Source organism: Diadema antillarum, unplaced genomic scaffold, assembly GCF_040938485.1.
Source record: "Diadema antillarum isolate AM-2024a unplaced genomic scaffold, OU_Dant_1.0 seq00001474_RagTag, whole genome shotgun sequence".
In the NCBI taxonomy this organism is placed as follows: domain Eukaryota; kingdom Metazoa; phylum Echinodermata; class Echinoidea; order Diadematoida; family Diadematidae; genus Diadema; species Diadema antillarum.
Window position 1 is genome coordinate 283,313 of NW_027272213.1, and position 24,509 is coordinate 307,821.

The window sequence follows — 24,509 nt, forward strand, 5'->3', positions numbered from 1 at the left end:
AAGCGGTAGCTCCCCGCCCCCTTGACGTCGGAATCATTAAGATCACTAATCAAGCGTGCTTGAAAAAGATTGGCATTGTCAGTGACATTTGAAAAAGAAAACAGAAGAGGGGTAGTGACGACATTCACTTAGTTGAGCAACATGCAAACAGTAGCCATTTGTCAGCAGTATTTGTCGTGGTACATCGACCGTGTGGGGGAAGATATAAATATGGCTGGACTGACCAGTTTTCTTCAGATCGCTCATCAAGAACAAAGTGCGACACATCAATCTAGAAGGGAGAAACGACGAAGTCAACTGTCAGCGTTAAAGAGAAGACAGCAGAGATTTTGAATCTAAGAAATCATTAGAGACTGAAAAGCGCAAGTTAGTATTAGATCTCAAGATGAAAGCTGCACTAGTAGTAGTGGTGGTTGCTCTACTCGCCCCAGGTCTTCTCGCCGGACCGGTCGGCAGCGGCGTCCTCGACAGACTCGCTCGAGACGTGCGTCCTCAGAAGGATGAGCCGGTGGTAAGCACAGTTAGATATTCACGAGTTCAAGTTTAGTTTCGTCTTGTTTCTTTTGCTCAGATTCTAAAACACCACCAATATTGCAGCACTTTTGATAAAAAATGGTTTGCTAAACTCCGTTCATTAACATCCCAGTTCACCTCCATTCTTGTTGTTTTTCAGGAAACCCCTCCCCCTAAGAAAGAAGTGGATCTCTCCATCTCCGAAGAGAAGCCCGTGGCATCCCACCAGGAGCCCAAAGATGAAGAAAATACTCCAGGGACTTTTCAGGGAGACATGAAGATGACTGATGAACAGTTGAGGGAAGTCATGGAGGCCATCGATGAAGAGAAAGCTGGTCGCAAGAAGAGGAAGGCTGTATCGAACACTTTGACCCGCTGGAATCAGAACATCGTGCCTTACGTCATCTCATCTTCATCTAGTAAGTTCTGGAACCTGTATGATATCAACAATGAAGAGAGGACGTGGGCAATTTAGACTTTGGGCTCTCTTTAAGATATCATCTGTAGGTTTCGTCACCTGTAGGCCGGTAAATCTACTGTATTTCAAGTCTTAGAGACAGGACTTTGAAGATATAGATTCTACACAAATATAACTGGTATTCGTTGATAACACTTTATATAATGATATTTTCATTCTTGAGGCTCAGTATCTTCATCTTGTTGGCTGTGTTTCAGGCAGTGATATCAACGTGATCCACGACCATTTGATCATACTTAATAATGATCATTTATGCCTTCTTCGGCAAACAAAAACACAAATTCTGTACCAAATGTAGTCAGAATCATTGATTGTGATTTTTTTCGTGGTGTAAAGTTCTTGGTAGGCTCATTATCATGTTGTCATCTTGTTGATTGTATTTCAGGTGATGATGTTGATGCGATCCGGGCTGCCATGGATCACTGGGAGCAGCACACCTGTTTGAGATTCGAACCAAGAACCTCACAGCACGCCAGTCAGCTGGGACACGGAACCTATCTGAACTTTATCAAGGACGATGGATGCTGGTCCTACGTTGGAAGGTTCTCTTCATCCAGCGATTCGCCCACAGCTCAGGATATTTCCATCGGATCTGGATGTGAAGACGTGAGTTTGCTGCTATAGCTGATTTTGTAACACGCGTAATATTCTTTTGATTTGATACCAAATCATTACACATCATTCGATTTCAAATCAATTATTTCCTAATCCGTAGTTCCAGGAAGGTACATTTTTTTTAATGTAAGTGTTATGCAAATAATATACAAAAGTTGTTATGGTTTGGGTTCGCCCCCCCCCCCTTCATTAGTGCGGATATACAATGTGATGAATACAATGAGATCTTATTGCGGCAATATAACACCAGTGAAGCATGTCACAATCAGGCAATAGTAGCCCGTAGATGTGAATTCAGATTTGGTATTTTGGAAGAGATGAATTTCGTTTATGAATCCTTTTTCTTCATTTCCAATCAATAACTCCTTTCTTTTAATTCTACCAACAACAGCTCGGCGTCGTTGCCCACGAGATTGGCCACGCCATCGGTTTCCATCACGAGCAGTCTAGACCTGACAGGGACGATTACGTCACAGTCCATTTTGAAAACATCCAGTCTGGATTCGAAGGCAACTTTGAGAAATATTCCTGGAACCAAATAACAACCAGCAACGTTGAATACGACATCGGATCCCTCATGCACTACGGATCTCGTGTAAGTTTTCATGATTTGAAATCTATTAGGATATAACTGACATGTTCATTTTCTTCCCTTTCTACCCTGAACTGTAAATCATGGGAAGCTATAAATCAGGTATGATAAACAATGTGGACCGGAAACGTAGGCCATCTTTTACTGGCAAGTTCGAATAGGCTAACTTTGTTTGAAAGCGTTGATATTATTATAATACCTCCTCTTTTTTCTTTCATACCACGCAGGGTTTCTCCTCCAACGGCCAACCAACCATCACCACAAACGACCCTCTGCAGATGCATCGCCTTGGAAACCGAGAGGGCCTCAGCTTTGCTGACATCAAACTTGCCAATCTCATCTACAACTGCAACGACGCCTGTACTAGCCCACTGTCCTGCCAAAATGGCGGCTACCAGGGTCCCAACTGTGACTGCGTGTGTCCTCCAGGATTCAGCGGAGACCTGTGTGAGAACGGTGACGGTCCGACGGAACCCGAAGGATGTGTCTATAGACTGACCGATCCCGAAGGAGAGATCATGTCACCAAACTACCCGAATAACTATGACAACAACCAGAATTGCCTGTACATGATTGAGGTGAGATATTTTGATTACCCCACCAAATTTGTATTTGCACCTAGCGTAATTACATACCACTTTTTGAATAGGTAATTTTACTTTTTCCCTATAGATAACATCTTTGGACATTTTAAATGTTGCTCGTTGATTGTTACCACTTCTTAATTAGTCTTAAGTGGATTGGGTAATAAATATCATGAAAATATTCACACTATTTTCATTCATCCATTGACCTTTCTAGGGAGCTCCAGGTGCTACGATCACACTCACCTTCGTCGACATGGACATCGAGTCCCACACTACCTGCGCCTACGACTCTGTTGAGGTCCGCACTGGAAATGTTAGCTCGCCGGGACTGAAGTTTTGCGGCACCGCTCTACCTGGGGAGCAGGTGTCGACCGGAAACCAGCTACTGGTGGCCTTCACATCAGACTACAGCGTGACAAGGCGTGGCTTCAAGGCTACCTATGTCATCAATAATCCTGAACCTCCAACTACACTCCCGAGTACGACCAACGGTCTTGGAGAATTCGTCGGTACTTGTGGAGGAGATTTCTTGGGGAACAGTGGGACGATGGCCTCTCCAAACTACCCAGACAACTACGACAACGGCTTGCAGTGCGTCTACACCATCGAGGTTGATTCTGGTCGTCGAGTCGAACTCAGCTTCCACGATTTGCTGATTGAGGATCAAAGGAGGTGCAGCTGGGACTACCTTGAGGTGGACCTCGGAGAAGGAGTCAAGGTGCCAATGAAGTAAGCATTGCTATCATGTCATTAATCATATCCACACACTTTAACTGAACGTCATAATTCATCCACTCTTCTCTGATTTAGGCACATAATGGAGTGTTTGATAGCATGGACCTATGATATTGAAAATTTGGTATGGTGGAGAATTCGAGAATTCCTTATCAGTTAAGAAAGTTGATCACTATAGTTATCATGATTTTTCAGTTAATAAGTAGACTGAATTAGACAAAGTTAAGAGTTGCCATTTCACAATATTGCCCGTTATTAAAAAGTACGATACTAACCGACTGTTTCGCTATTTTATATTACTTTCTCAGGTTGTGTGGGTCCGACTATCCGATTGATTCTCTGGTTTCTATTGGTAACAAAATGGAGCTGATTCTAAGGACCGACGGAAGCGTGACAGATAGGGGCTTTGCTGCAATCTACCGTGCAATCGACCTGTAAGAAGCATCACCGAAGACACCTCGAATTCCATAAACTCGAAATAAGCCTTCCGTTGAAGTCCGCGAAAACGTATTGCTTACACGTAGAAAGAAAGAAATATTATGAGTCAGGAAATTATCACATTTCCTTCTTATTTTGCTTGTTTGTTTGTATGTTTGTCTTTTATTTTGGAAATTTCGTTATTATGATTTTACAGCAAGATTAATTGTTTCTGTCCACTCCTGAGCATTCGAGATAATAGTGGAAAAAAATGAACCCGAGTATAACGGAAATGGAATATTTCTTTTAGAAGCCTTAAATTGCTTTAAGAAGAAATCTAACCAATTTTGTCGAAGTGATGATAAGAATAGGATTTTGTGTTCATTCTGCAGGGCTGAACCTTTGCCATAGACTATTACTGTTAGTGCTATAGAAATACTGAAATGTGAAAAGCCAAGAGTATTGTTCTAAAAATTTGCATGTATATTCGAACTGTGTCTTGATATCCGTCTGGTACGGCTGGCTAACTTGTTTCGTTTAAAGAATTATATTCCAGGTATCTCATCTATGCATTGATTGTATTTATAATACTTTGTATGTTGGAATTTGTGATTGTATTTATGAAACATTGTGTAATGAAATTTACGATTGCACATTAATTTATATATTTATAACTTAACCGTCTGGGACGGCTGTTATAGTGAGTCAAAATATATTAAAATGTTTGGATAATTATAAAACATAACAGGCAATCGTAATATGATCATTGATGTGTTGAACTCATGTCATGTATGATGAATGGGTATGTGTGGAACATGGAAGTGTGTGACTGTGTTTGTGAGTTTCTTGTGCATGTTTGGAGGGTATACGACATAGACATGTCAATGTCAGCGATTGTGAAGGTATTTTTATCTATTTGAGCAGTCTTCAAGTTAGTTTTTCGTAACACAATCCTAAAGGCTTTCACAATTCATCTCTGCAAAACTCTCTGATCCTTTGTCATTCATATATATATATATTCATATATAAGATGAAGAAGTAGAGTGGTAATGCATTTTGACAGTCCAACAGTGCTATTTATTCAGACCAAATTTTCGACGAATACATTCGTCTTCCTCAGGGTCGACAATGACAATTCTGAAAGTAAACAAGGTGACTCTATTCTCTATCTAATAATACAAGATAATACACTCTTGAGAGAATAGAGTCACCTTGTTTACTTTCAGAATTGTCATTGTCGACCCTGAGGAAGACGAATGTCGTCGAAAATTTGGTGTGAATAAATAGCACTGTTGGACTGTCAAAATGCATTACCACTCTACTTCTTCCGAAAGCTTCCACCAGCCGGCATCTTCTGTCATCATTACATTGTCTCGATTATAATCTTCCTAAGATGACAGAGGCGAACGGTACGAGTACCAGCATCATCCCACTATATGTATCATAATTATATATACTAGTATGCATGTATATTGGGCATTTGTTGTTTGATTCCCCCCCCCCCTCTTATTAATACTCATGCAGGCAGAAAAGTAATACGTGTAAATATATGTATATATATACATATATATATATATATATATATATATATATATATATATATATTTGTGTGTGTGGGGGGGGGGTGGAGCCCCATGATTATCAGTTTTATGAGCATCATGGCAATGAACACAATATAACACACAAACTTAACAATATAGAAACACATGCAACAGTCTACAGTATGAATTTGTAATTGATAGATGGGAGTATACCACGTAAAATATTTGGGGAAATAGAATATGATAAAACATGTAACACGTCGGCAGAAATTCAGCAAAAAAAAAAAAGAGGAAACACACAAAAATTACTGTGTGTGTATGTGTGTGTGTGTGTGTGTGTGTGTGTGTGGAGAGAGAGAGAGAGAGAGAGAGAGAGAGACAGACAGACAGACAGAGATGAAGGGAGAGAGGGAGCAGTTGAGATTACTGACCAGGTCTTGGTGCAATTTGTTGATATTTTTTCCCGGTACCATTTCAAAAGTCATCTTTATTCCAATGTCACAGAAAGCAGTCACATTGTTTAATCTCACTTTCTTTTTAACGAAAAAAAAAACACATTTTATAGCAATTTCATTCAATATAGAATACATTCTCTTCACCATCTCATTATCTCTCAGATTTTCATGAAATTCTATGCGTAAGACAAGACAGACTAGCAATACAATGTATCAAGTGTTTGCTGCCACCAGGCTATCATATCTGTCAGATCAAGGAGGTTTTTATACATGGAGTTCCAACTGGCTGTAATTTATTCAAACAGTTGTCTGATTTCTATTGATGTACAAAAGAATTCCACAGGTGCACTTTTGCCTTTGATGATCGATGTTCCAAGCCGCCGTCTTGCTGAGCAATCTGAAGATTCATTTTGAACGTTATCATAATGTTGGCCATAATTTGCTTACCTATTCATTAAATGAAATGAAATTTCACTTAATAATAAAGCATGTAAAACAAAAGTCAATCCGTTCAAAAATTTGCGCAAAAGTGTAATTCAGAGCTGTATTATGTGAAAATGTTTAAAACTGTACCATCCTGGAAAGCTGGTTTTATCACTTTTCGACTTAATTTCCCCAAATGAAACTAACATGTTAATGATCTTCAAGTATGATACTTTATTGATAGATATATCAGATTAGTGCCCGCGTATGCCCAGTCGAGTAATTTTCATTTTCATTTCAGCACTTTTTCCTCAATTTCTGTTCTCGCATCCTGGTGTCTGTACCACCTAGCTTTTATAAGAAGGGATAGCGAAAAGTAATTACCATCACAAAGACATATCTTCCTTTGAAAGTGGCTGGTGATTATGTAATGAGGCACGAGTCAATTGTCTTCGTATCAGCGCGGATCTAATTGTTTGGCACATGATTCAAATATTTTTGAGCGGCGGCATCGAACATAGATCAAAGGGAATAACTCTGTTGTTACTCCATCTCTTCAACCTCCTTGGTCAGATATAACCAGAATCTTGGATACATACAATGATGTATTTGACTTCACATACGTTACAGAGAACCTGAGGGAGGACATTGTCAAACACCACTAGTACACTGACAGTCAGAGCTTTTCTAGAAACTGTTGAACTCTTCCAATTTTCACCTGCAAAATTGACGAGAAATGTAAAACAGCTAGTACACCGCATCAACATTAGGCGTTTTCACATCAGCCCGATAAAAATCCAAGCTCGAGATATTTTTTTATTAGGCGTTTTCACATCAGAACGATAAAAATCCAAGCTCGAGATATTTTTTAATGTCCCAAGTCAGAAAAATAGCGCGCTATTTCGAAACATCGGGCTGATGTGTAAACGCCTATTTTGGCAGTTTTAAGTGTTTGTTTTGTTTTTTTTTATTGTTGTTTTCTTTAAATAGCCAGCTTGCATTGACAATATAAATGTTAAACCTAAATGTTTTCTTTTGAAAGCAATGAAGTGTTTTGAGGTGTTGACTCAGAAGATTCGCTCCTAAATTATGCACATTATGTATAGAAAGAGCAATAGGCGTTTTCACATCAGCCCGATAAAAATCCAGGCTCGAGATATTTTCCAATTTCCCAAGTCAGAAAAATAGCGCGCTATTTCGAAACATCGGGCTGATGTGAAAACGCCTAATGTGTCAAGTTAAGAAGTGGAAGGGGGTACAAGAGGAGGTTACATACCCTCCATTATTGATCAAAATATAAAACCAGCACAAAGAGAGCGCTAAAACTGGGTATTACGTAAATATGAAGCATTAACAATTCCATTACATCACTCAGCAAAGCAAAGACCATGTTAAAAAGTGACTGCATTTCACCTTCATTTATATGTGTTCAGTTACCTCATTCTGTGTTCAACTATGTTGGCAATTGAAACCAGAGGCATTTCAACCTTCTTTTAATTTCTCCTTGTGAAGCTGCCTTACTTGAAATTTCTCCTTGTGAAGCTGCCTTACTTGAAATTTCTAAGACAATGGAATTGCTATACTATGTCTTTGTAGTAAATAGGTCAAGTAAAATTTGTGTTCTGATCGGTTAGACAGCACCATGTGACCATGTGAAAATTTCAGTGTATAGTGCTCAACCATGCCCTATACCTAAACACTAGCACCTGTATACTTCACGCCAACGCTTTTTATTGTCTGTGCAGCGATATGCAAGGGGAGGGAGACGAAATTTGGGCAAGGCCTTCTTTAGTTCTTTCAGCTTTATACGTACAGCACAGGATGCAGAAAAGTATGAAGATATGGTAATTCACAAGTCTGCTCAGCACTACGTGGCTGTACAATCCCGTAGTCCATGGGCCAGGCCAGATGTTGGTACCACCTCACCTGAGGTGGCAAAACCTTTTTGGTGTCATTTTGTTTGTCGGACATAGATATGCTTATCAAGCTATGATAGCATTTCCAAATGAGTAGCTTAGTCATAATAAATGAATTTTTAACCAATTTGGTCTGTTTTTATATCCCTATACTTCTGAATCGAAACTAACCGCTACACAAAGAAGAGCACTGTCTTCTGTGGCGTAAATCGGGGGGGGGGGATGGGGATATATCCCCCCTGAAATGGAGGAGGGGGGGGGGGTGGCCTGTACAATCATCCCCCCCCTGAATTTTGAGGGAAAAAATGGAGGAAGCAGAAATGTCATTGTAACAATTTTGACATAATTATTGCATGACGCTTGTACGCCGGCCTTCAGACAGGTAACATAGCTGAACAGTATTCTAAATCTTGTAGGAAAATGCATAATATTCTCAAGCGCTCGCTCGCTTCACTCGCTCGCGAAGAAAGTAACATCGACATACAGTCACTGTAAGGTATGGCTCAGACGTTGACAACGTCAAATAGTATAGGCCTACATGTAAACATGCTATGACGCGAGTAACTGGGGACCATCTGCAAAATATGTACGAAAACAAACAAACAAACAAACAAACAAACAATAACAAAAACTATGTCGTCATATTTGAACCCCCTCCATTTCCTGAATCATTCCTGAGAAACGACAGTGACTGATTACTCAGTCAGGATATATCTATGGGCATTCCCAGGGAAGATTAGGGGCGTCGAATATATTGTGACTATTTCATTTTCTTATTTTTCTTTTAAGAAAAGAAAAGAAAATTTTCACCAAAAGTGTGCACCGGATCGCTGAATTTCAGGTCTGAAAATGCAAAATCTTCCTCGTGTGGGAGAGGGATACCCCCCTACACCACCCCCCCCCCCCCCGTTCGGTCGCTCCGCTCCCTCTCACAGATATTTAAAAAACAAAACAAAAATGTCTTCATACTTTTAAGGTCTGATTTTCCGCCGAAAGTCATCTGACAAGCAAAAAAAAAAAATCAACAACAAAAAATCTTCACATTTTTGCTGCCACTTTCCTCCCACTTTATATATTTCATGCAAAAGAGTGGGACATCCGATCCCTGTAAAGTGTGCTGGGGGGGGGGGGGGGGCACCAAGCTTCTTCCCCCCCCCCCCCCCCCCCCCCCCCCCCCCCCCACTCCTCAGTACGGATTTACGCCGTTGCTTCTGTATGTCCACAGGTGTTCTGTTGTAAACACGGTGCACTTAGTCTATTCTCCCTGGTACCAATAACCCATTTTTCGGGTCTTGGCCCATGGACTAATAAACAAGATTTCACTTTATACTCTACACACACAAAATCAGTACCGGTAGTAGATCTTGTAGGGCCTAGACCTACAGAAAATACATGTAGATCTAGGGGTTTTTTACTATAGCAATTAGTCCATGTTTTATTGATGCATCAGGACTTGCTGGGCCCTGTTTTATCAAGATAAAGTTGATTGTGAAATCAACGCTAACTTTATCCAACTTGGGCCCCGTCTTATAAAGCCTTGAAATCAATCACAAGTCCCCAAATCAATCGCAATTTGCATTGCAGCACACATAACAAGAAACTTGTGATTAATTTCTATCACAAGTCTTTATAAGACAGGCCCGCTCTAACTTTAAATCTACTGTACTGTAAGTTTCCGTTTTACGAAGAGACTATTATAGTTATTATAGTTATTGCTGATCACCATGGCCATGACTTATATTATCTTAATCGATATAACAATTTGTGGACGAGCCTTGCGCCTCCTCATTATCCGAAATTGCGCAATTTTCACTACTGAGTATTTTATGTTCACATGTCGTCTGCGCGGAGAGGAGAGGAAATTTTGGTAACCAACGCAACAGAACGTGAGTATAGAATATGCGTTAAATGCGTCATATGGTTACGACCAAAGTTTTCAGAGTTGAACACAAATGTTAATTTTATGGATTACATGTGCGTTTAGGCTCCGATGGTGTGTAGACTAAAATTACTTTCAACGTTTGCGCGTACCGCGTCATCGCATCGCGTTGTCAGCCGTAGTCCCACATTACTATGTACGTGTAATGCCGTTCATGCGGGTTAATTAAGGTTACTTTCATATGGAATGCTGCACACAGAGACATTGAAGCTGGGAAGTTTAACGTTACATTCGTTGACAAATGTATTAGACATGATGCAATTTAGAAGCCACTGTCTAATAATACAGAATATATATATACATGGATTCCCCGGAAATCCTGGGTTTTAGGGAGCTACATTTCTTACTCGATCCTCGATTTTTTTACTTAGCCTGACCGGGCGGGACCGTTGAGCGACGATGTGCGAGCTAGCTAGTAGAGTCTATAACGTTAGACTAACGAAAGGCCAAGGCCTACTCGGGTACTCGGCTGTGTCTGTACAGTGCTGTAGGACCTATAAATTTATAGCTTTGTTTTTACTTTCCGACGGTAGGCACCTAATTACTAGATTAGTTAGAGTATACAGGCCCATATGACTGGTACAGCGCCATAATATTGGTACACCCAGCACAGGGAGTGGGAGGTGACCTCCCTGGTGCAAAATAAAACCTAACGTTATAATTCTTTTACACACTGAAGCTGACATAGGCCTTTAGCCAAGTGCTAGTCTAGATTAGATAATTCATAACCTTGTGTGTAATTTGTATCATGTTTGAAAGATGCAGCCTGTTACCTCTTAAAATTTCACAGGCCTAAATTTAAACAAGGCGCCAGCAGAGGCCATGAAAAAGCTTCACCAAAAGTTCTTGTTCTTTGTGACCTTCCCGAACTAGAATTTCAAACTAGAAATTTGCAGGCAAGTTAAGATGCGGTCCTCGTCATTTATTTGTAGACCACTGTTTCCCAGTTATGCAGTTGTTGGGCACGGAATGGTGAATAGTCATTTGCGCAAGTGAAGTGTGTTTTTTCAGTCAGACTTATCAAGTGACAATTTGATGCAATTTCAATAGTCGCACTCTATCCACATGTAGTGCTCCTCTACAAGTTAGCGTGGATGTGTCTTCCTGGACATTTTGCTGACTAAACCATACAGATAGTCAACAGCAGTCAGATTACAATTGACTAGTGAGCTCACAAAAATGTTTACTTAAAGGACAAGTTCACCTTCATAAACATAAGGGTTGAGAAAATGTAGCAATAATAGTGGAACAATCATTGAAAGTTTGAGGAAAATTGAACAATCCGTTCAAAAGTTATGAATTTTTGAAGTTTTTGTGCAGCAGCTGCTGGATGAGAAGACTACTGCAGTTTACGATGTCACATGCGTACAACAATACAAGGAAAATATAAAGAAAATTTCACAAAATTTCATCTTCTGAAAAAAGTACACATTCCCTTGACTAGTTACCGACATATGTTGTAGGTAATATTATTCCCCCTGCCTTTAGAAAGAGGCAAGTCAAATGCTCTTTTATTATGCGAAAAAAGTGAAAATATGTTGAATTTTCTTTACATTTTCTTTATACTGTTGTACTCATGACATCACAAGCTGTAGTAGTCTCCTTGTCCAGCAGTTCCAACACACAAATTTTAAAAATTCATAACTTTTGCATCGATTGTCCAATTTTCCTCAAACTTTCACTGATGTGTTCTACTAATATTGTTGCATTCCCTTAACCCTTATGTTTATGAAGGTGAACTTGTCCTTTGATAAAATCAGCCTTTCCTCCAGACAGACTGTGACATGATTGGAACAGCTCCATGAATTTTTAGTGGTGACAGCGTGTTTGAAGCTTGCAAATTAATGAAGTTTTAATATCAGTGCATACAAATTGAAAGTGTGTACGAGTCATGGACAGGCTTAACTATGATACACAGCCCTGTCGCTGTACACAAGTGTAAAGTCGCAACAGGGCTGTACCGTGTGGACACTACGTAATATTATAATTCTTTGGCGCCAACTCTTGTTTTGAATTTACTGCACCACATTTGTTACAAAGACTACATAAGATGAAAACTTTACTACAGTGAACTCCCATTACAACGAAGTCCTCGGGACCGGCAGTTTTCTTTCGTTATATCGAAATTTCGTTATAAGGGAGCAAATCAACAATAAAAATACATAGAGTGGATAATGTTGCGGCCTGAATTTTTTCTTCGTTGTAACCGGAATTTCGTTATAACCGTGTTCGTTATAACGGGAGTGCACTGTATTTAGCTACCGTTTTCAGCTGTTGATATTGACATAGATATTTAAAACTTAACAAAGATGACACATCTTTTAATCCTGTACGCCGCAGAAATCGTAGAAGTGAGTCGAAATGTCGGCGCAGCACTTGGCAAAGGGGGCATTGTCGACCGCGTGGGCGTACAAACTCTAGCAGCACAATTTGCATCTTTCAAAGCTGGTAAAGATTTATTTTGAATCGCCCAGCGAAGATCACAGCATTCCGGGTTAAGATTATACTTTTTGCTCAGTGTATGTTGCGTGAAGGCTTTCTATGGACTGAAATACCATGCTCGTAGTCTAAGCATCTCAATTCATATGAGTGATTCGTAAAATTAGTGATAAGAATGTATAAATTTTCAACAGTTTTGTTAGTGTGTGGCCGTGTTCGAGAGGTTTAGTAGATATGTGTACCACACACCGTCAGACGCCGTGCGCTAGCACGACTTCTGGTCGGGCTAGGACAGGCTGTACCAAACTTGTCACTAAAGAAGTCAACATAAAAAACTATTTTTTTGGGGGGCAAAATTTCTTCGCGTTGATGAAATAAATTGTATGCATTTATACTGTCGTTATAATGCCACACAGTTTTCCAAACATACACTCAAGACTTAATCTATTTCGAAACTATAGCACAAAAACCCTAAAGTGTACCAATCTTGGGCATGTTAATCTATGTGTCTATACCCATAAACTAGGGTTTAATACATCTCCACTATTCTAGTGGAGCTGTTTGTTTGTTTTTGTTGGCCCAATCCAATGTCCTAAGATTGGGCCCCATTTCATCAAAAGATGAAATTAATGTAAAAACCAGGAAATCATTATTTTTGTTTTTGTTATGAAATAACTGCATCAAGTACATATGGCTTTTTTTTTAATTCAAAGGCTTACAGACATGCCGAAATCAAAGAATACAGGATGTGGATTGACTGATGATGCCAAGGTAAGCAGTTTTAAGGATCTTTCATCCCAAATAGATAAGCAATTTTTTTTTCAATAAACAATCTACTTTAAGTACTTATGTGTTTCATATTCATTTTTCTCAAATCTTCTCTTAATACAATGACTTTTTTTTTGTTAAGTTTATCCAAATGATGGAAAGCTTTTATTGAAGCTAAAATAAGTAGTTGGCCAGTTAAACATCACTTGTGTTCTCTTGAAACTGTTTACTTACAGTGAGCTGATGGCACTTTTTCAAGGAATACAACAGATGGATCATATCAAGGAAGACTGTCCACCTCAATAGTGATGTGCTGGCCTCTGGGATGATAGGAAAAATGCCATGACCTCTTGAAATAATAGGCCTACTTAGTTTTGTGATATGTAGGTTATTGATATGTGCAAGAAGTTTTTATTGATGTGACTTTGGCAATTCTGGAGCAACTATACTGTAGTTTGTCCAATCTAATTTTTGCCAGCATGGGTCATGGTTGTGAATATAAACTGTCCGTCCGTCATCAATTCTTTTCCTACTAATTGAATGTATACCATTTTATGAACAGGTAAATCGTATATTTGCTTTCCATGTTGCCTTTGCATACAAGTGAGATGATTGAATACTGCGTCTGGTCTGGCTATATTGCCTTGTGCATTTTCAAACAATTCTTGTGTGTAAATATGCTCTTTAAGCCACATTTCTTGTCGGATTTATTCAAACTTGCTATGTAGGTTTTTGGGGAGTTAATCTAGGAATCAAAAGCTTTCATTGCCAGCGCTCTCATTGTTCAACCTTTTATAGGATGACATGTCATATCCCTTGTATGTTATTATATACATACATTTCTTGCCGGATTTTATTGTATCCTGTGACAGTTAACATATTTTACAGCATTCTTGCCTAAAAAGTAAGATTGGGTATAGGAGACAGGTTAGGGGGGTACATGTACATGTGCTCAATTGCGAGTGCTCTAGGTTTTTTAGTGTGTCAAAAACAGAAGAAATGTGAATGATAAAGAAATATTTATTGCATTAACTACTCTACACTATAGTAACTTGTAGAGGGGACAAGTGGATCACGAATTACAATTAACACCAATTAGGATAGTGTGGGGTAGTGGAGGGGGGAGGGGGCTGTGGAATCTGCCCTCTCCCCCCTCCCCCCCCCCCCTGCATTTCTTGTAATAACTTGGCAACGCAGGAAGACCTCATCCCCCACCTTCTTTACCTCTTTCTTTCAACACATTTTGAGACCAAATTGTAATGTCTCTGTATACTGTGATGAACTCACATAGATTTTTATAACGGCATGTTATCCCAAAACATTCACAAGTTGGTGATTTTGTTTACATTCTTGTGAGAAACAGTGTGTGTGTGTGTGTTTGGGGGGAGGGGGACTGAAGTCAGCCAAATCTAGCATCACCAAAAAAATTCCAGCCTGTTAACGGTTAAAAAAGCTTAACTTCATAACAATGTTAAGGCCTATTCCAGTGATATGCCGTTAATATCTTTTTATTTGTCTTTCATTCAGGCAACTAACAGTGCAGAGCTGATGGATCAACTTGTTTCAGTTATCCCAACAATAGCAGTGCCTGTACTAGATGAATGTGAGTGCCAGACCTGCTTGTCTTTCATTTGCACATAATTAAAAAAACAACAACAATTATTAGCATGGAAAATTTTGTTATTTCAAAGGAACATTTTCTTGAAATTCGACAAAATGTAAACATACTTTTGTGAGTATGATAATTGATAGAATATTTATTTCAGTTCTCTGCAATTACAAAAATATTGTTCATATTAATTTTTTTCCCTGTCCCATTGAATACCTCAGATGTCACAAGAAATATTAAAGAAAAAACCTTTACCATGCGAACTTAATAAGATAAAATTATGCATTCAGCCACTAGTTTAATGTCAACAACTTCAACCAATGAATTCTGTGTGTTTGACTGTTTTTATGACGCTCATTATCATTAAAGTGGATACCTTTCTATACTGAAGTCAGAAACTTTAATGACCATATCAATTACGCTGATGTCAAGGAACCAATTTGATGCAAATATTTTTTTTTTTTAAGTTACCTAGTGCAATGGACCAAAATTACGCACTGTATAGTGAAATATAGGACACACAACTCAAGTCAGCTGGAGCTCCGTAAAGAGATTTTATATCTTTGGCTGAGATGAGGAATCTGCCGTTAACTTATTGCAAGATGCTTAGAAAACACTGTGATGTGTTAAAAAGTCTACAGGTCGTAAAGAGGAATTTAATCTTTGATTAATGAAGATCGCTTCTCAAATTACTTAGATATCCAAAAACAAAGTGCAACAAAAGCATGCTAATGGGGGTTTTGACCCACTTTTCATTAGCATTAATTTGTTTTGGATAATTTTTGACATTTCGTAGCAAGTTGTTATCAAAAACAATTTGTATTGCTTAAAATGCTCTTTATTCTCAGAGTTTCAATACTCTATTACATCTCGTAAAAGGTTCATCCAAATAGTTGAAAACAAGTAGACCCATTTAAACCGTTCCATTAAATTGGACACCTCTTTTGATTACATTTTTTAATAAAAAGATCTCTTTCCATCACATTAGCATTCATTCATTGTTAGTGTTTTATCTTAAGCTTTAAAGGGTGTGTACAGTTCTGGTTGAAGTGAGGATTTAGCTTTTAACGTTTTGCGAGATATTCAGACAACACTCTATGAGATGTCAAAGAGCATGCAATTCTTAGGTGTGCTGTAAAAGTGGATATTTTCGCGCGACTAATTTTTCGCGCTTGGCTGGGTAAGAAGAGTTTCGCATGTTTATAATTCCGCGGAATAAAGACATCACGCACAGGAACATATTACGGCAAGCAAAAATATTTGCGTGCTTTTATTTTCGCGCTAGTTTCTGGTTGCGCGAAAATTTCAACACCACGAAAATTTCCACTCTTACAGTATCAAAAGTTTATTTGATGAAAATCGGTTTTGAAATGGCTGAGATATCCAAAAGGTGAAACGAAGAGATCCTGATAAAGTTGTGGCCTGTAGTCTTTTATCATTACACCTGTATCACTTTTTTGGATATCTCAGCCATTTGAAAACCAATTTTCATCAAATAAACGTTGAATCCTTAAGATTACACGCTCTTTCATATTTCATAAGAGGTTTCTCATTTTCTCACTTAATTAAGAATGTTAAAAACATGAATCCCCACCTCAGCCAGTACTGTACAGTCCCTTTAATGTGAAATATAATTGGGATGCAATATGTGTGTAATATTTTCATAAATGACACTCCCTGACTTGAATCATTCGTATTCTCTTTCTGCAAAGTTGAGGCAACTCCACCGGTGCATCCTAAACCATGCCAGGCAACATCATCATGTCAGCAGCAAGTTCTGTCATCACAACCTTTGCAGTCATCAACAACAACACCAACACAACCAACACCAACACATAAACCACCAACATCAATGACGTCAACCAGGAAATCACCATCAGAACCAACCCTACATGAAATTCAAGTTGAGCTCCTGAACACCAAACGTGAGCTGCTCTCTGTTGAGAAGCAGGATTTGGAGGTTAGGAGGGAGGAACTTAACATTTTGAAAGACATTCGTACCTTGCTTAACAATCTTGTTTCTCAGGAGGATTGAATCAGATGTGCTCCTCTTTTGGCAGTATTAATAAGCCATTTTAGTTCTTGTAAACATTGGTACAAATGACCTTTCCTTTTATCTCATTTAGTTAGGCTCTTCACTTGTTTTCAAAGCAGTATAATGCATAAGCTTGCCCGATTTAACAATATATGGAATTCATGTTGAAACAAATAATGCAATTGCATTGAGAACATGTGATCAGATTACTCCAGTAGTTTTCAATTTCACCGGCATCCATGTCATTGTTTTTATAGAATGTAATAACAGCATATTTCCTGTTATATTGCAAAATACTATTTTTTCTGTTAAATGGATGTGCTGGCAAGAACCATTTAGATAAGAATCACATGAATAGTCATCGCATCACAGATGAGTACCTCAACGAATTTACAAACCATACAGATTGTTGGTACAAATAACCTTTTCCATCTCTTGCGAAAATTGGATTTACAATTTAGTCTATTCATGTGATCAACATCAAGTACAAACAAAACTACCAATACCACGAGTTCTTCATTTTCTAAAGACAGCTTTTCAGCTGTTTGCCATTTTATTTAAAGAAACATTAAGCTGAAATGATGTTGTTAGTCTCTCATTACTAGTCAACATTTCAGTAAACTATGTTAAGCAAGAGGTGATTGAAAACGTCTATTTCAATAGCATACCCTTCAGATGAAAATTGTGAATGGGATCGACCCTTCATTCTTTATAAGTCAGCAGGTTAGTACAGAGTAAATGCAACAACATTTAATGAAGGTGTATCATAGCATGTAAAAGTCAAGTTTAAGTCCACCAAAGCAGTTGCCTTCCTGCATGAATGGAAAAGAGTTTCCTCAGTAAGCAGATATAGAGACTGTGTCCCATCATGAAGTGATTGAAGTTATAATGTAGGTATCATACCTTTCCTGAAATGGTTGCACATTTTACTACTCAAAATCTCTTACTTTGTTCACATAAACATATCAAGTGTGTGGCAAATATCCCTGAAGATGCATTGGCAGTGATGAGATAATAATTCATAAGGAGCATTGAGTTAACTGCTCAACAATGTGTGGTTGTGAAGAAGAATGAGATAGTTCCCACAAGCAAGATTTCGCGCTCAGCTGAGTAGGATGGATTTGGCATATTTTCAATTTTGAGGAACCAGGGCGTAAATTACTGGAACATTTGGCATGCAAGAATATTTGGTTGCTTTCATTTTTGCACTAGGGTCTGATTGTGAAAAGTGTGCTGAAATTTCCACTTTTACAGTACTTCCATGAGTGTCTTGCATTGTTAACAATATAACCAAGTGATGTCTTCTATTGTACATGTAGTGATTATCACAAACAGTGCATGACGCAGCTCCAATATAAACACCTTAGCAAGAAGTTTTGTAAAATAATGATTACAGTAAATATTTGAAGAACACCTTTTTACACTGGATACAAAATAATGCCCCTTCCAAAATAAATATTTTTTTTTTTCTTCACACTTGCCAAACGCATCTATCAATTTGGTAATCAGTTTTATACCACCAATGTGGATAAAGTTGGTCTGGTGAACTGGTCATGTGCTATACTGATACAAATGTACAATCAAATGACATGACGGTATATGCAAAGAAGTTGTTATATGCAGTTGAAATATGACCCAAATCATATATAAGTTGATGTCCACGTTGTGATGTAGATGAATTCAGTGGTCCAGTCCACATCCAATCTTGCTTTGTTTCCATAAGTTGTTAGTGGCTGAAGAGAATTTGACAGAAATAGAGAAATTACTATTGATTAGATCATTATTCAGACATGATGATTACCCTTCAATATAAAACCAACACAATTTATGAAGACATTGACCTCTAGTTAAGACAACATTTTGAAAAGAGCTGACTCTGAGCTTTAAGATGATGTATACAGTAATTCAAATGGACTCTTCCAACCTACTTAATTTTTGGAAATATCGAACCTACTGTGGAATAGTCAACTGAGAAAAGAGGCTCTGAAATACAGCATCCATTCAAGTGCTTAATTTACACGAAGCTGTGCTATCTATTTAATGAATGGAACAAAAACAGGATGTATACCACCAGGGCAGTAACATTGAAGAGTTTTTCTGATTAAGCTGAAATTGATCATACTCAATTAACACATTATTTCCATAGTTATTGGCAACCTTTAAAGGTAATATCATTATTCTTTCAAATATTGTTAAAGTTCAAAGTGAAGAGTGTGCTAAGGATTTCAAAAAATAAAAAGGGACCTCTAAGATGTACCTCATCACACTGCTGTACAAAAAAAGGAGATTTAAAAAAAAGAATTGCTGATAACAAACTTTTCAGTTTATTTCATGATCGAAAGCTTAGGACTCATAGGAAAAAGCTCTTTGAGAAAATATGAAAAACTCAAGATTGACTTTGTTGTTCAATTTCACCTTTTCTGAGTCATGTAAGATCAAGGGGGTGCAATTTTCTATTGATATTGCCAGCTGGTTATTGTAATGCATGTTCACTTACATGCAAATAACCTGTAACCTTACAAAAGTAACTTCACATTGGATGGTTGGACGATTTCAGTATAAAGATATGGTTCACGTTTATGGTAAGGGATAAATATTTACGCCCAACCAAAAAGTGTCAATGGAGGTGTTTGATTTGATTGTTGTCTGTCTGTTTGCCTTTCTGTCCATCCTTTTAAAAGGAATTGACTTCATGTACAGCATAAGGGCAATTCTGCTGTTAGGTGAACATGACGTGGATAAAAAAAATGTGCCTCTTTATCTTACTCTTTAATTTAGGTATCAATTAATGCCGTGGATGTTCACCAATCACTAAGGTCTTTCAAATTCAGGTTTTATTTTTCGTATTTATTGATTTTGCGAGATCTAAAACCATCATTTAAAATGTACATGTGGGACTGGGGAGCTGAAATTCACTTAAATGCCAATTACAGTGGGTTGCTTTGAAATTTTTTCCTTAAATTTTTGCTAAAAGGTAAAAGATGAATACATTGAAGTACTCCAGAAGTCATGCAACATTTTGTCAATTATAAAAGGGTGAAATGACCTGCGGAATTACTCAGGACAAATGTAACGTTACTAACCGTAACATTACTAACCATGCATTTAGGGGTCTAGCTAATAAATTATCGGTCGAACTGCTAAAAATATTTGCATGAACATTTGTCATGATGCAATAATTGAAATCAATGCAACACTTTGTATGAACTTTTTGTTACAAGACATTGATTTTTTGGTCATGTCTTTTTTCGTAACGTTACTAACCAGCCCTTCTAGTTGCCGTAGCAATTCTAATATTTATTGGATTGTACTCATTCTTTTCTATATCATAGACCTGGGAAGGATGAACATGTCTTAACATGATTTTGACTTGAAATGAATAAATGGTGATTTAGGAATAAAAATACATTTCTAAATTTCTTTAAATGTAACGTTACTAACCGCGGCATTGCCCATAAGTGTTTCAGATGCCCTTTTCAAATGTGGCTTATGTATGTAATTATGTATTGGTGGAAGAAATTGTGCCTTTCAACTGTTGGATATACCTGCTGAAGTTATTAGGTTCAAGGTCACGTTTTGAATATGCCAGAAATTACCCCATATCTCTGAAATACATTTATTTCAGAAAATAAAGTGTGTGCATGTATTACCATGTTAAAAAAACTGGAGGGAAAGTTTTGAGTCATTGGGTAAAACTGATTCTGATTCTGATTGTAATTTCTTGAGTCATTGGGTTCATAAGTAAAAAAAAAAGAAATTCCTAAGGTGAAAATGTCAAAATTTGTCATTCAATCCTCACATTTCCCATTATGACTTCTTTTTTTTTTGCCATAAATTTTTACCCTGTTATATCTCTTTTTATCTGTTATATCTCTTTTTAAAAAATCTGTTATATCCCATTCACGTACAATTTCTTTTACGCGATTGGGCGAGGCACATTATGGCACTAGCCTTGTCTTGTATAAATAGCATCAATGTGTGTTAAAGATACATAATGAAATGCCAGATAGTTGCAATTACTCTATATCGAATGTTATTATTTGTATCTTAATTGTTATATTATTTTTATTAATATAATTGTTTTTAATATCTTCAATGATGTTCTCTACACCTTTAAATTATTTAGTGCAAAATAATAAATGTATATTTATATCCTGTATATTATATATCTATTCCTGTATCTTAACCCTAATCAGGCTGGGGGGGGGGGGCGGAATCCGCCCCCCCTCGACGTTTCGCGCAATATCTTCGCAGCGCGATAAGCTCCCGCCGCGATGTTTCATGACTTTTTTCTTTCAAGTATCGCGCAACTTTTGAGACCAAAATTGTTGCGCCCGCGTGTACCGTTTTGACGCGACGCCCGTTCGAAAAAAATTTGTCAACCCCAAAATTGCTCCAAAACGTGATTTTGTGTACAAATCCAATGCAAATTGTGTTTTTTCAATTAATTCACATAAAAATTCATATCTTGACTTAGAATGGACAAAATTAATTTATTTTAGCATAATAAAGCTTCGAAAAATGTCTGTGACAAATTTTGGCCTAAAAAACAAACAAAAACAAAAGGTCGAAAAACAAGGAAATACATAAGAAATTCAAAAAAACAATCAAATACATAAGAAATTAATTTCGATACAGATTTTTTTTTATCCTATGTCTCTGGAGAATGATACAAGAAACATTTTTAAAAAGAAATTAGCTTAATTAGAGCATTAATAAGTGATTTAGTGCCCAGAACTGATTTAATGCATAAATTACAATAATTGATTAATATAAAATATAAGAAAAATTTTTCAGAGAAAGCAACCATACATTTTGATAGTATATGTCGCGGGCGTTGCATGTGCCGATTTTCGGCGCGATCATGCGTTCCATAGGCAAGATCTGAAGGGGGGGCGGAATCCGCCCCCCCAGATATAGCATAGCCAAAACAGCCCAGCCTGATTAGGTTTAAAAGTATAGTTGCAGAAAGTCTGTTATAAATATTGGAAATTATCAGTAAAGCGATCTTGTGAAAGAAGATGTGGGCAAGAGGTAATTGTCAAGTGAAAATGATCAAATCCTCTAATACAAGCCCTCTGCAACAAATGAGTCATCAGAATGAAATCTGTAGTATTTCAAGAATGTTTGAGCACGTCATACATTTGAGGTTGTGGTAACAATTTTTCAAGTCTCTCATTTTGAAGACCAGACAAATTGGAAAATATGTAATATTGCAGAGTTATACTAGTCACAACGGCAGCATTTGTATTTATGTGTTAAAACCCATAGAAGAAAACCTGATTGCATTGTTGTTTAACTTAATCAGTTCTTTCAATAAAATATATTGTGTTTAACCAAACCTCTAGCCAGATATCTCTCTGCAAATGGAAAAAATAGAAAAGCACATGCCTCCACCAAGCCAGGAACTCATTTCCACCCTTACACGCATGCAATTTCCAGAAATGCTATTACTAGTAAAAGCCTTTTGCTTGTCATTTTACGCTGCATTTAAGGGCAGACCTTACTGTGTTGATGTTCAGATAAATTTACATTTTTTGTCAAAAGATTAACAATTCTTCAAAAATGCACATAAAGTGTCAGGTCTTTACCAAAATTGAATGAGGAGTCCGTTGTATCAGTATTGACTTTCTATGCAAGTTTCATGTTTGTCCTTTCAAACCTTATACCAATTTTGCAAACAGACAAACCAACGCTGATGAACACTTAACCTCCTACTTTGTAGCCGGAGGCAATGAAGAAAATAAAGGCAAAAATATGGCTAATTTAGTCTTTGTTTCACTGTCAAGGATGTCATGAGATTTTAGTGAAATGAATAGAAATGTAGCAAGTGAAAATGTATGATTTCATTTGGTGATTACACTACATCGAGTATGTGTTAAATTGAGGAACTTGTTAAATATGTTACTGTCAGTTTTTGCATTGGAATTAAATATGTTACTGTCAGTTTTTGCATTGGAATTAAATATGTTACTGTCAGTTTTTGCATTGGAATTAAATGTTACTGTCATTTTTGCATTGGAATTAAATATGTTACTGTCAGTTTTTGCATTGGAATTACCCCTCTCATTACTGATGTACATATGGAGTAATAAATTTTAATGTATATAATATGAATGAATTAGTCTATCAGTCATATTGATTTCTACACTAACATTGGATTTGGTGGTTCAACTCTTAACAGATAGGTCATATTCATAAGCTGCTTAGGGTAACTTCTCACTTGTGTGCAGCAAGATATCGAACATATTCTGCACTGGCAGCAACACCAGACAGGTCACGCTCTGGGATGGCATCCTGTGGAATGGCATCATGTTGCAGCTCTGCCATCAACATGTCATCCATGACTTCATCAGGTCCACCACAGTCCTTGCTCAACTTGAACAGGATGCAGCGTGCCATTATCACCTAATGGGATAATAAAATTGTAGCACATTTATGTTTATGGATGAATCAAATATGGATATATGATCTTTGGAGGAATGATGTTACCATACAGAAACATGATGTAGAAGTTAAGAAAGATTGTAAATAATCTGTGAAGAAGTCACAAGTTTAACATGTATTTGGATGATGCCATTGCTTGACGAGGCTAAAGATTGCTAGTATAATACAACTTTACATTAGTTGGCATAGACAAATATATACATGAATGAGATTTTTTTTTTTCATGTTCACCGAAAAAAATGCAAGGGTGATGATCGTCGAAGAATTAATTGGAAAAAAGATATCAATACAGTGTATTACTCATGTTTTTGCATTGTATCATTTGAACTTCTTTTTGCAGGGGACAGTGAATATATGTTACCATTATTAGTAATTTATTATTACCTTGCAGGCTTTTTCTGGCCTCTGCATTCCGTGTCCAAGAAGACATCTGAATTTCTGTTTCAGTTGCGCATTCACCTGCTCAATCAGGACCCTTGTTTAGATTTGAGCACTGTTTGATGAAATATACATATTAAAGATTATTATACAAACAAGCCACTTTTTCGATACAATACAATATTCCTGCAAGGGGTTTGCTTAATGACATACAATATTGTTAGCATAATACCTGTCCTATGCATTTTACCGTACCCGTATCAATGGAGAAAAAGAGTACAATATTGTTTCCAATATTGTACTCTGCTGTCAATATCGCACTCAAATGTTTCTTTATACGCGCATGCGTGCGCAGTATTGCGCGATGAGGTTGAGAAATGCGCGATGAGGTTGAGAAATGCCATAGGAGTACACGTACATCGTCTGTGCTGTCTGCAGCAGTCGCTCGCTGATATGCATGTACTGTACTGTACTGTGCGTAGATACACGTCCGTATACAAGTTGAAAAGTTAGATTTTGTAAACAATAGTATAATGGTGAGTGAAACCCTTTTTCATTTTTTTTTTTTTTAGGGGGGAATTGAATGTGGTGTTGTCGTGGAAAGTGGTTTGTATGTATAATA

General features: G+C 37.5%; 1 protein-coding gene across 1 annotated transcript; it reads left to right on the forward strand.

Annotated features, from left to right (window-relative positions):
- Positions 1 to 385: 385 nt before the first annotated feature.
- On the forward strand, positions 386 to 3,958 carry LOC139709848 (protein SpAN-like). Its single transcript, XM_071621808.1, has 7 exons — positions 386 to 511; positions 674 to 932; positions 1,377 to 1,597; positions 1,998 to 2,201; positions 2,426 to 2,776; positions 3,000 to 3,514; positions 3,829 to 3,958. The coding sequence occupies exons 1-7, from the start codon at positions 386 to 388 to the stop codon at positions 3,956 to 3,958; spliced, it is 1,806 nt and encodes a 601-aa protein (XP_071477909.1).
- The last annotated feature ends 20,551 nt before the right edge of the window (positions 3,959 to 24,509 follow it).

Bases quoted from the DNA above. Each gene is read 5' to 3' on its own strand.
- LOC139709848 (XM_071621808.1), top strand. From the start codon at position 386: ATGAAAGCTGCACTAGTAGTAGTGGTGGTTGCTCTACTCGCCCCAGGT. The intron at 1,598-1,997 runs GTGAGTTTGCTG...TACCAACAACAG, and splicing joins TCGGATCTGGATGTGAAGAC to CTCGGCGTCGTTGCCCACGA. The intron at 2,202-2,425 runs GTAAGTTTTCAT...CATACCACGCAG, and splicing joins TCATGCACTACGGATCTCGT to GGTTTCTCCTCCAACGGCCA.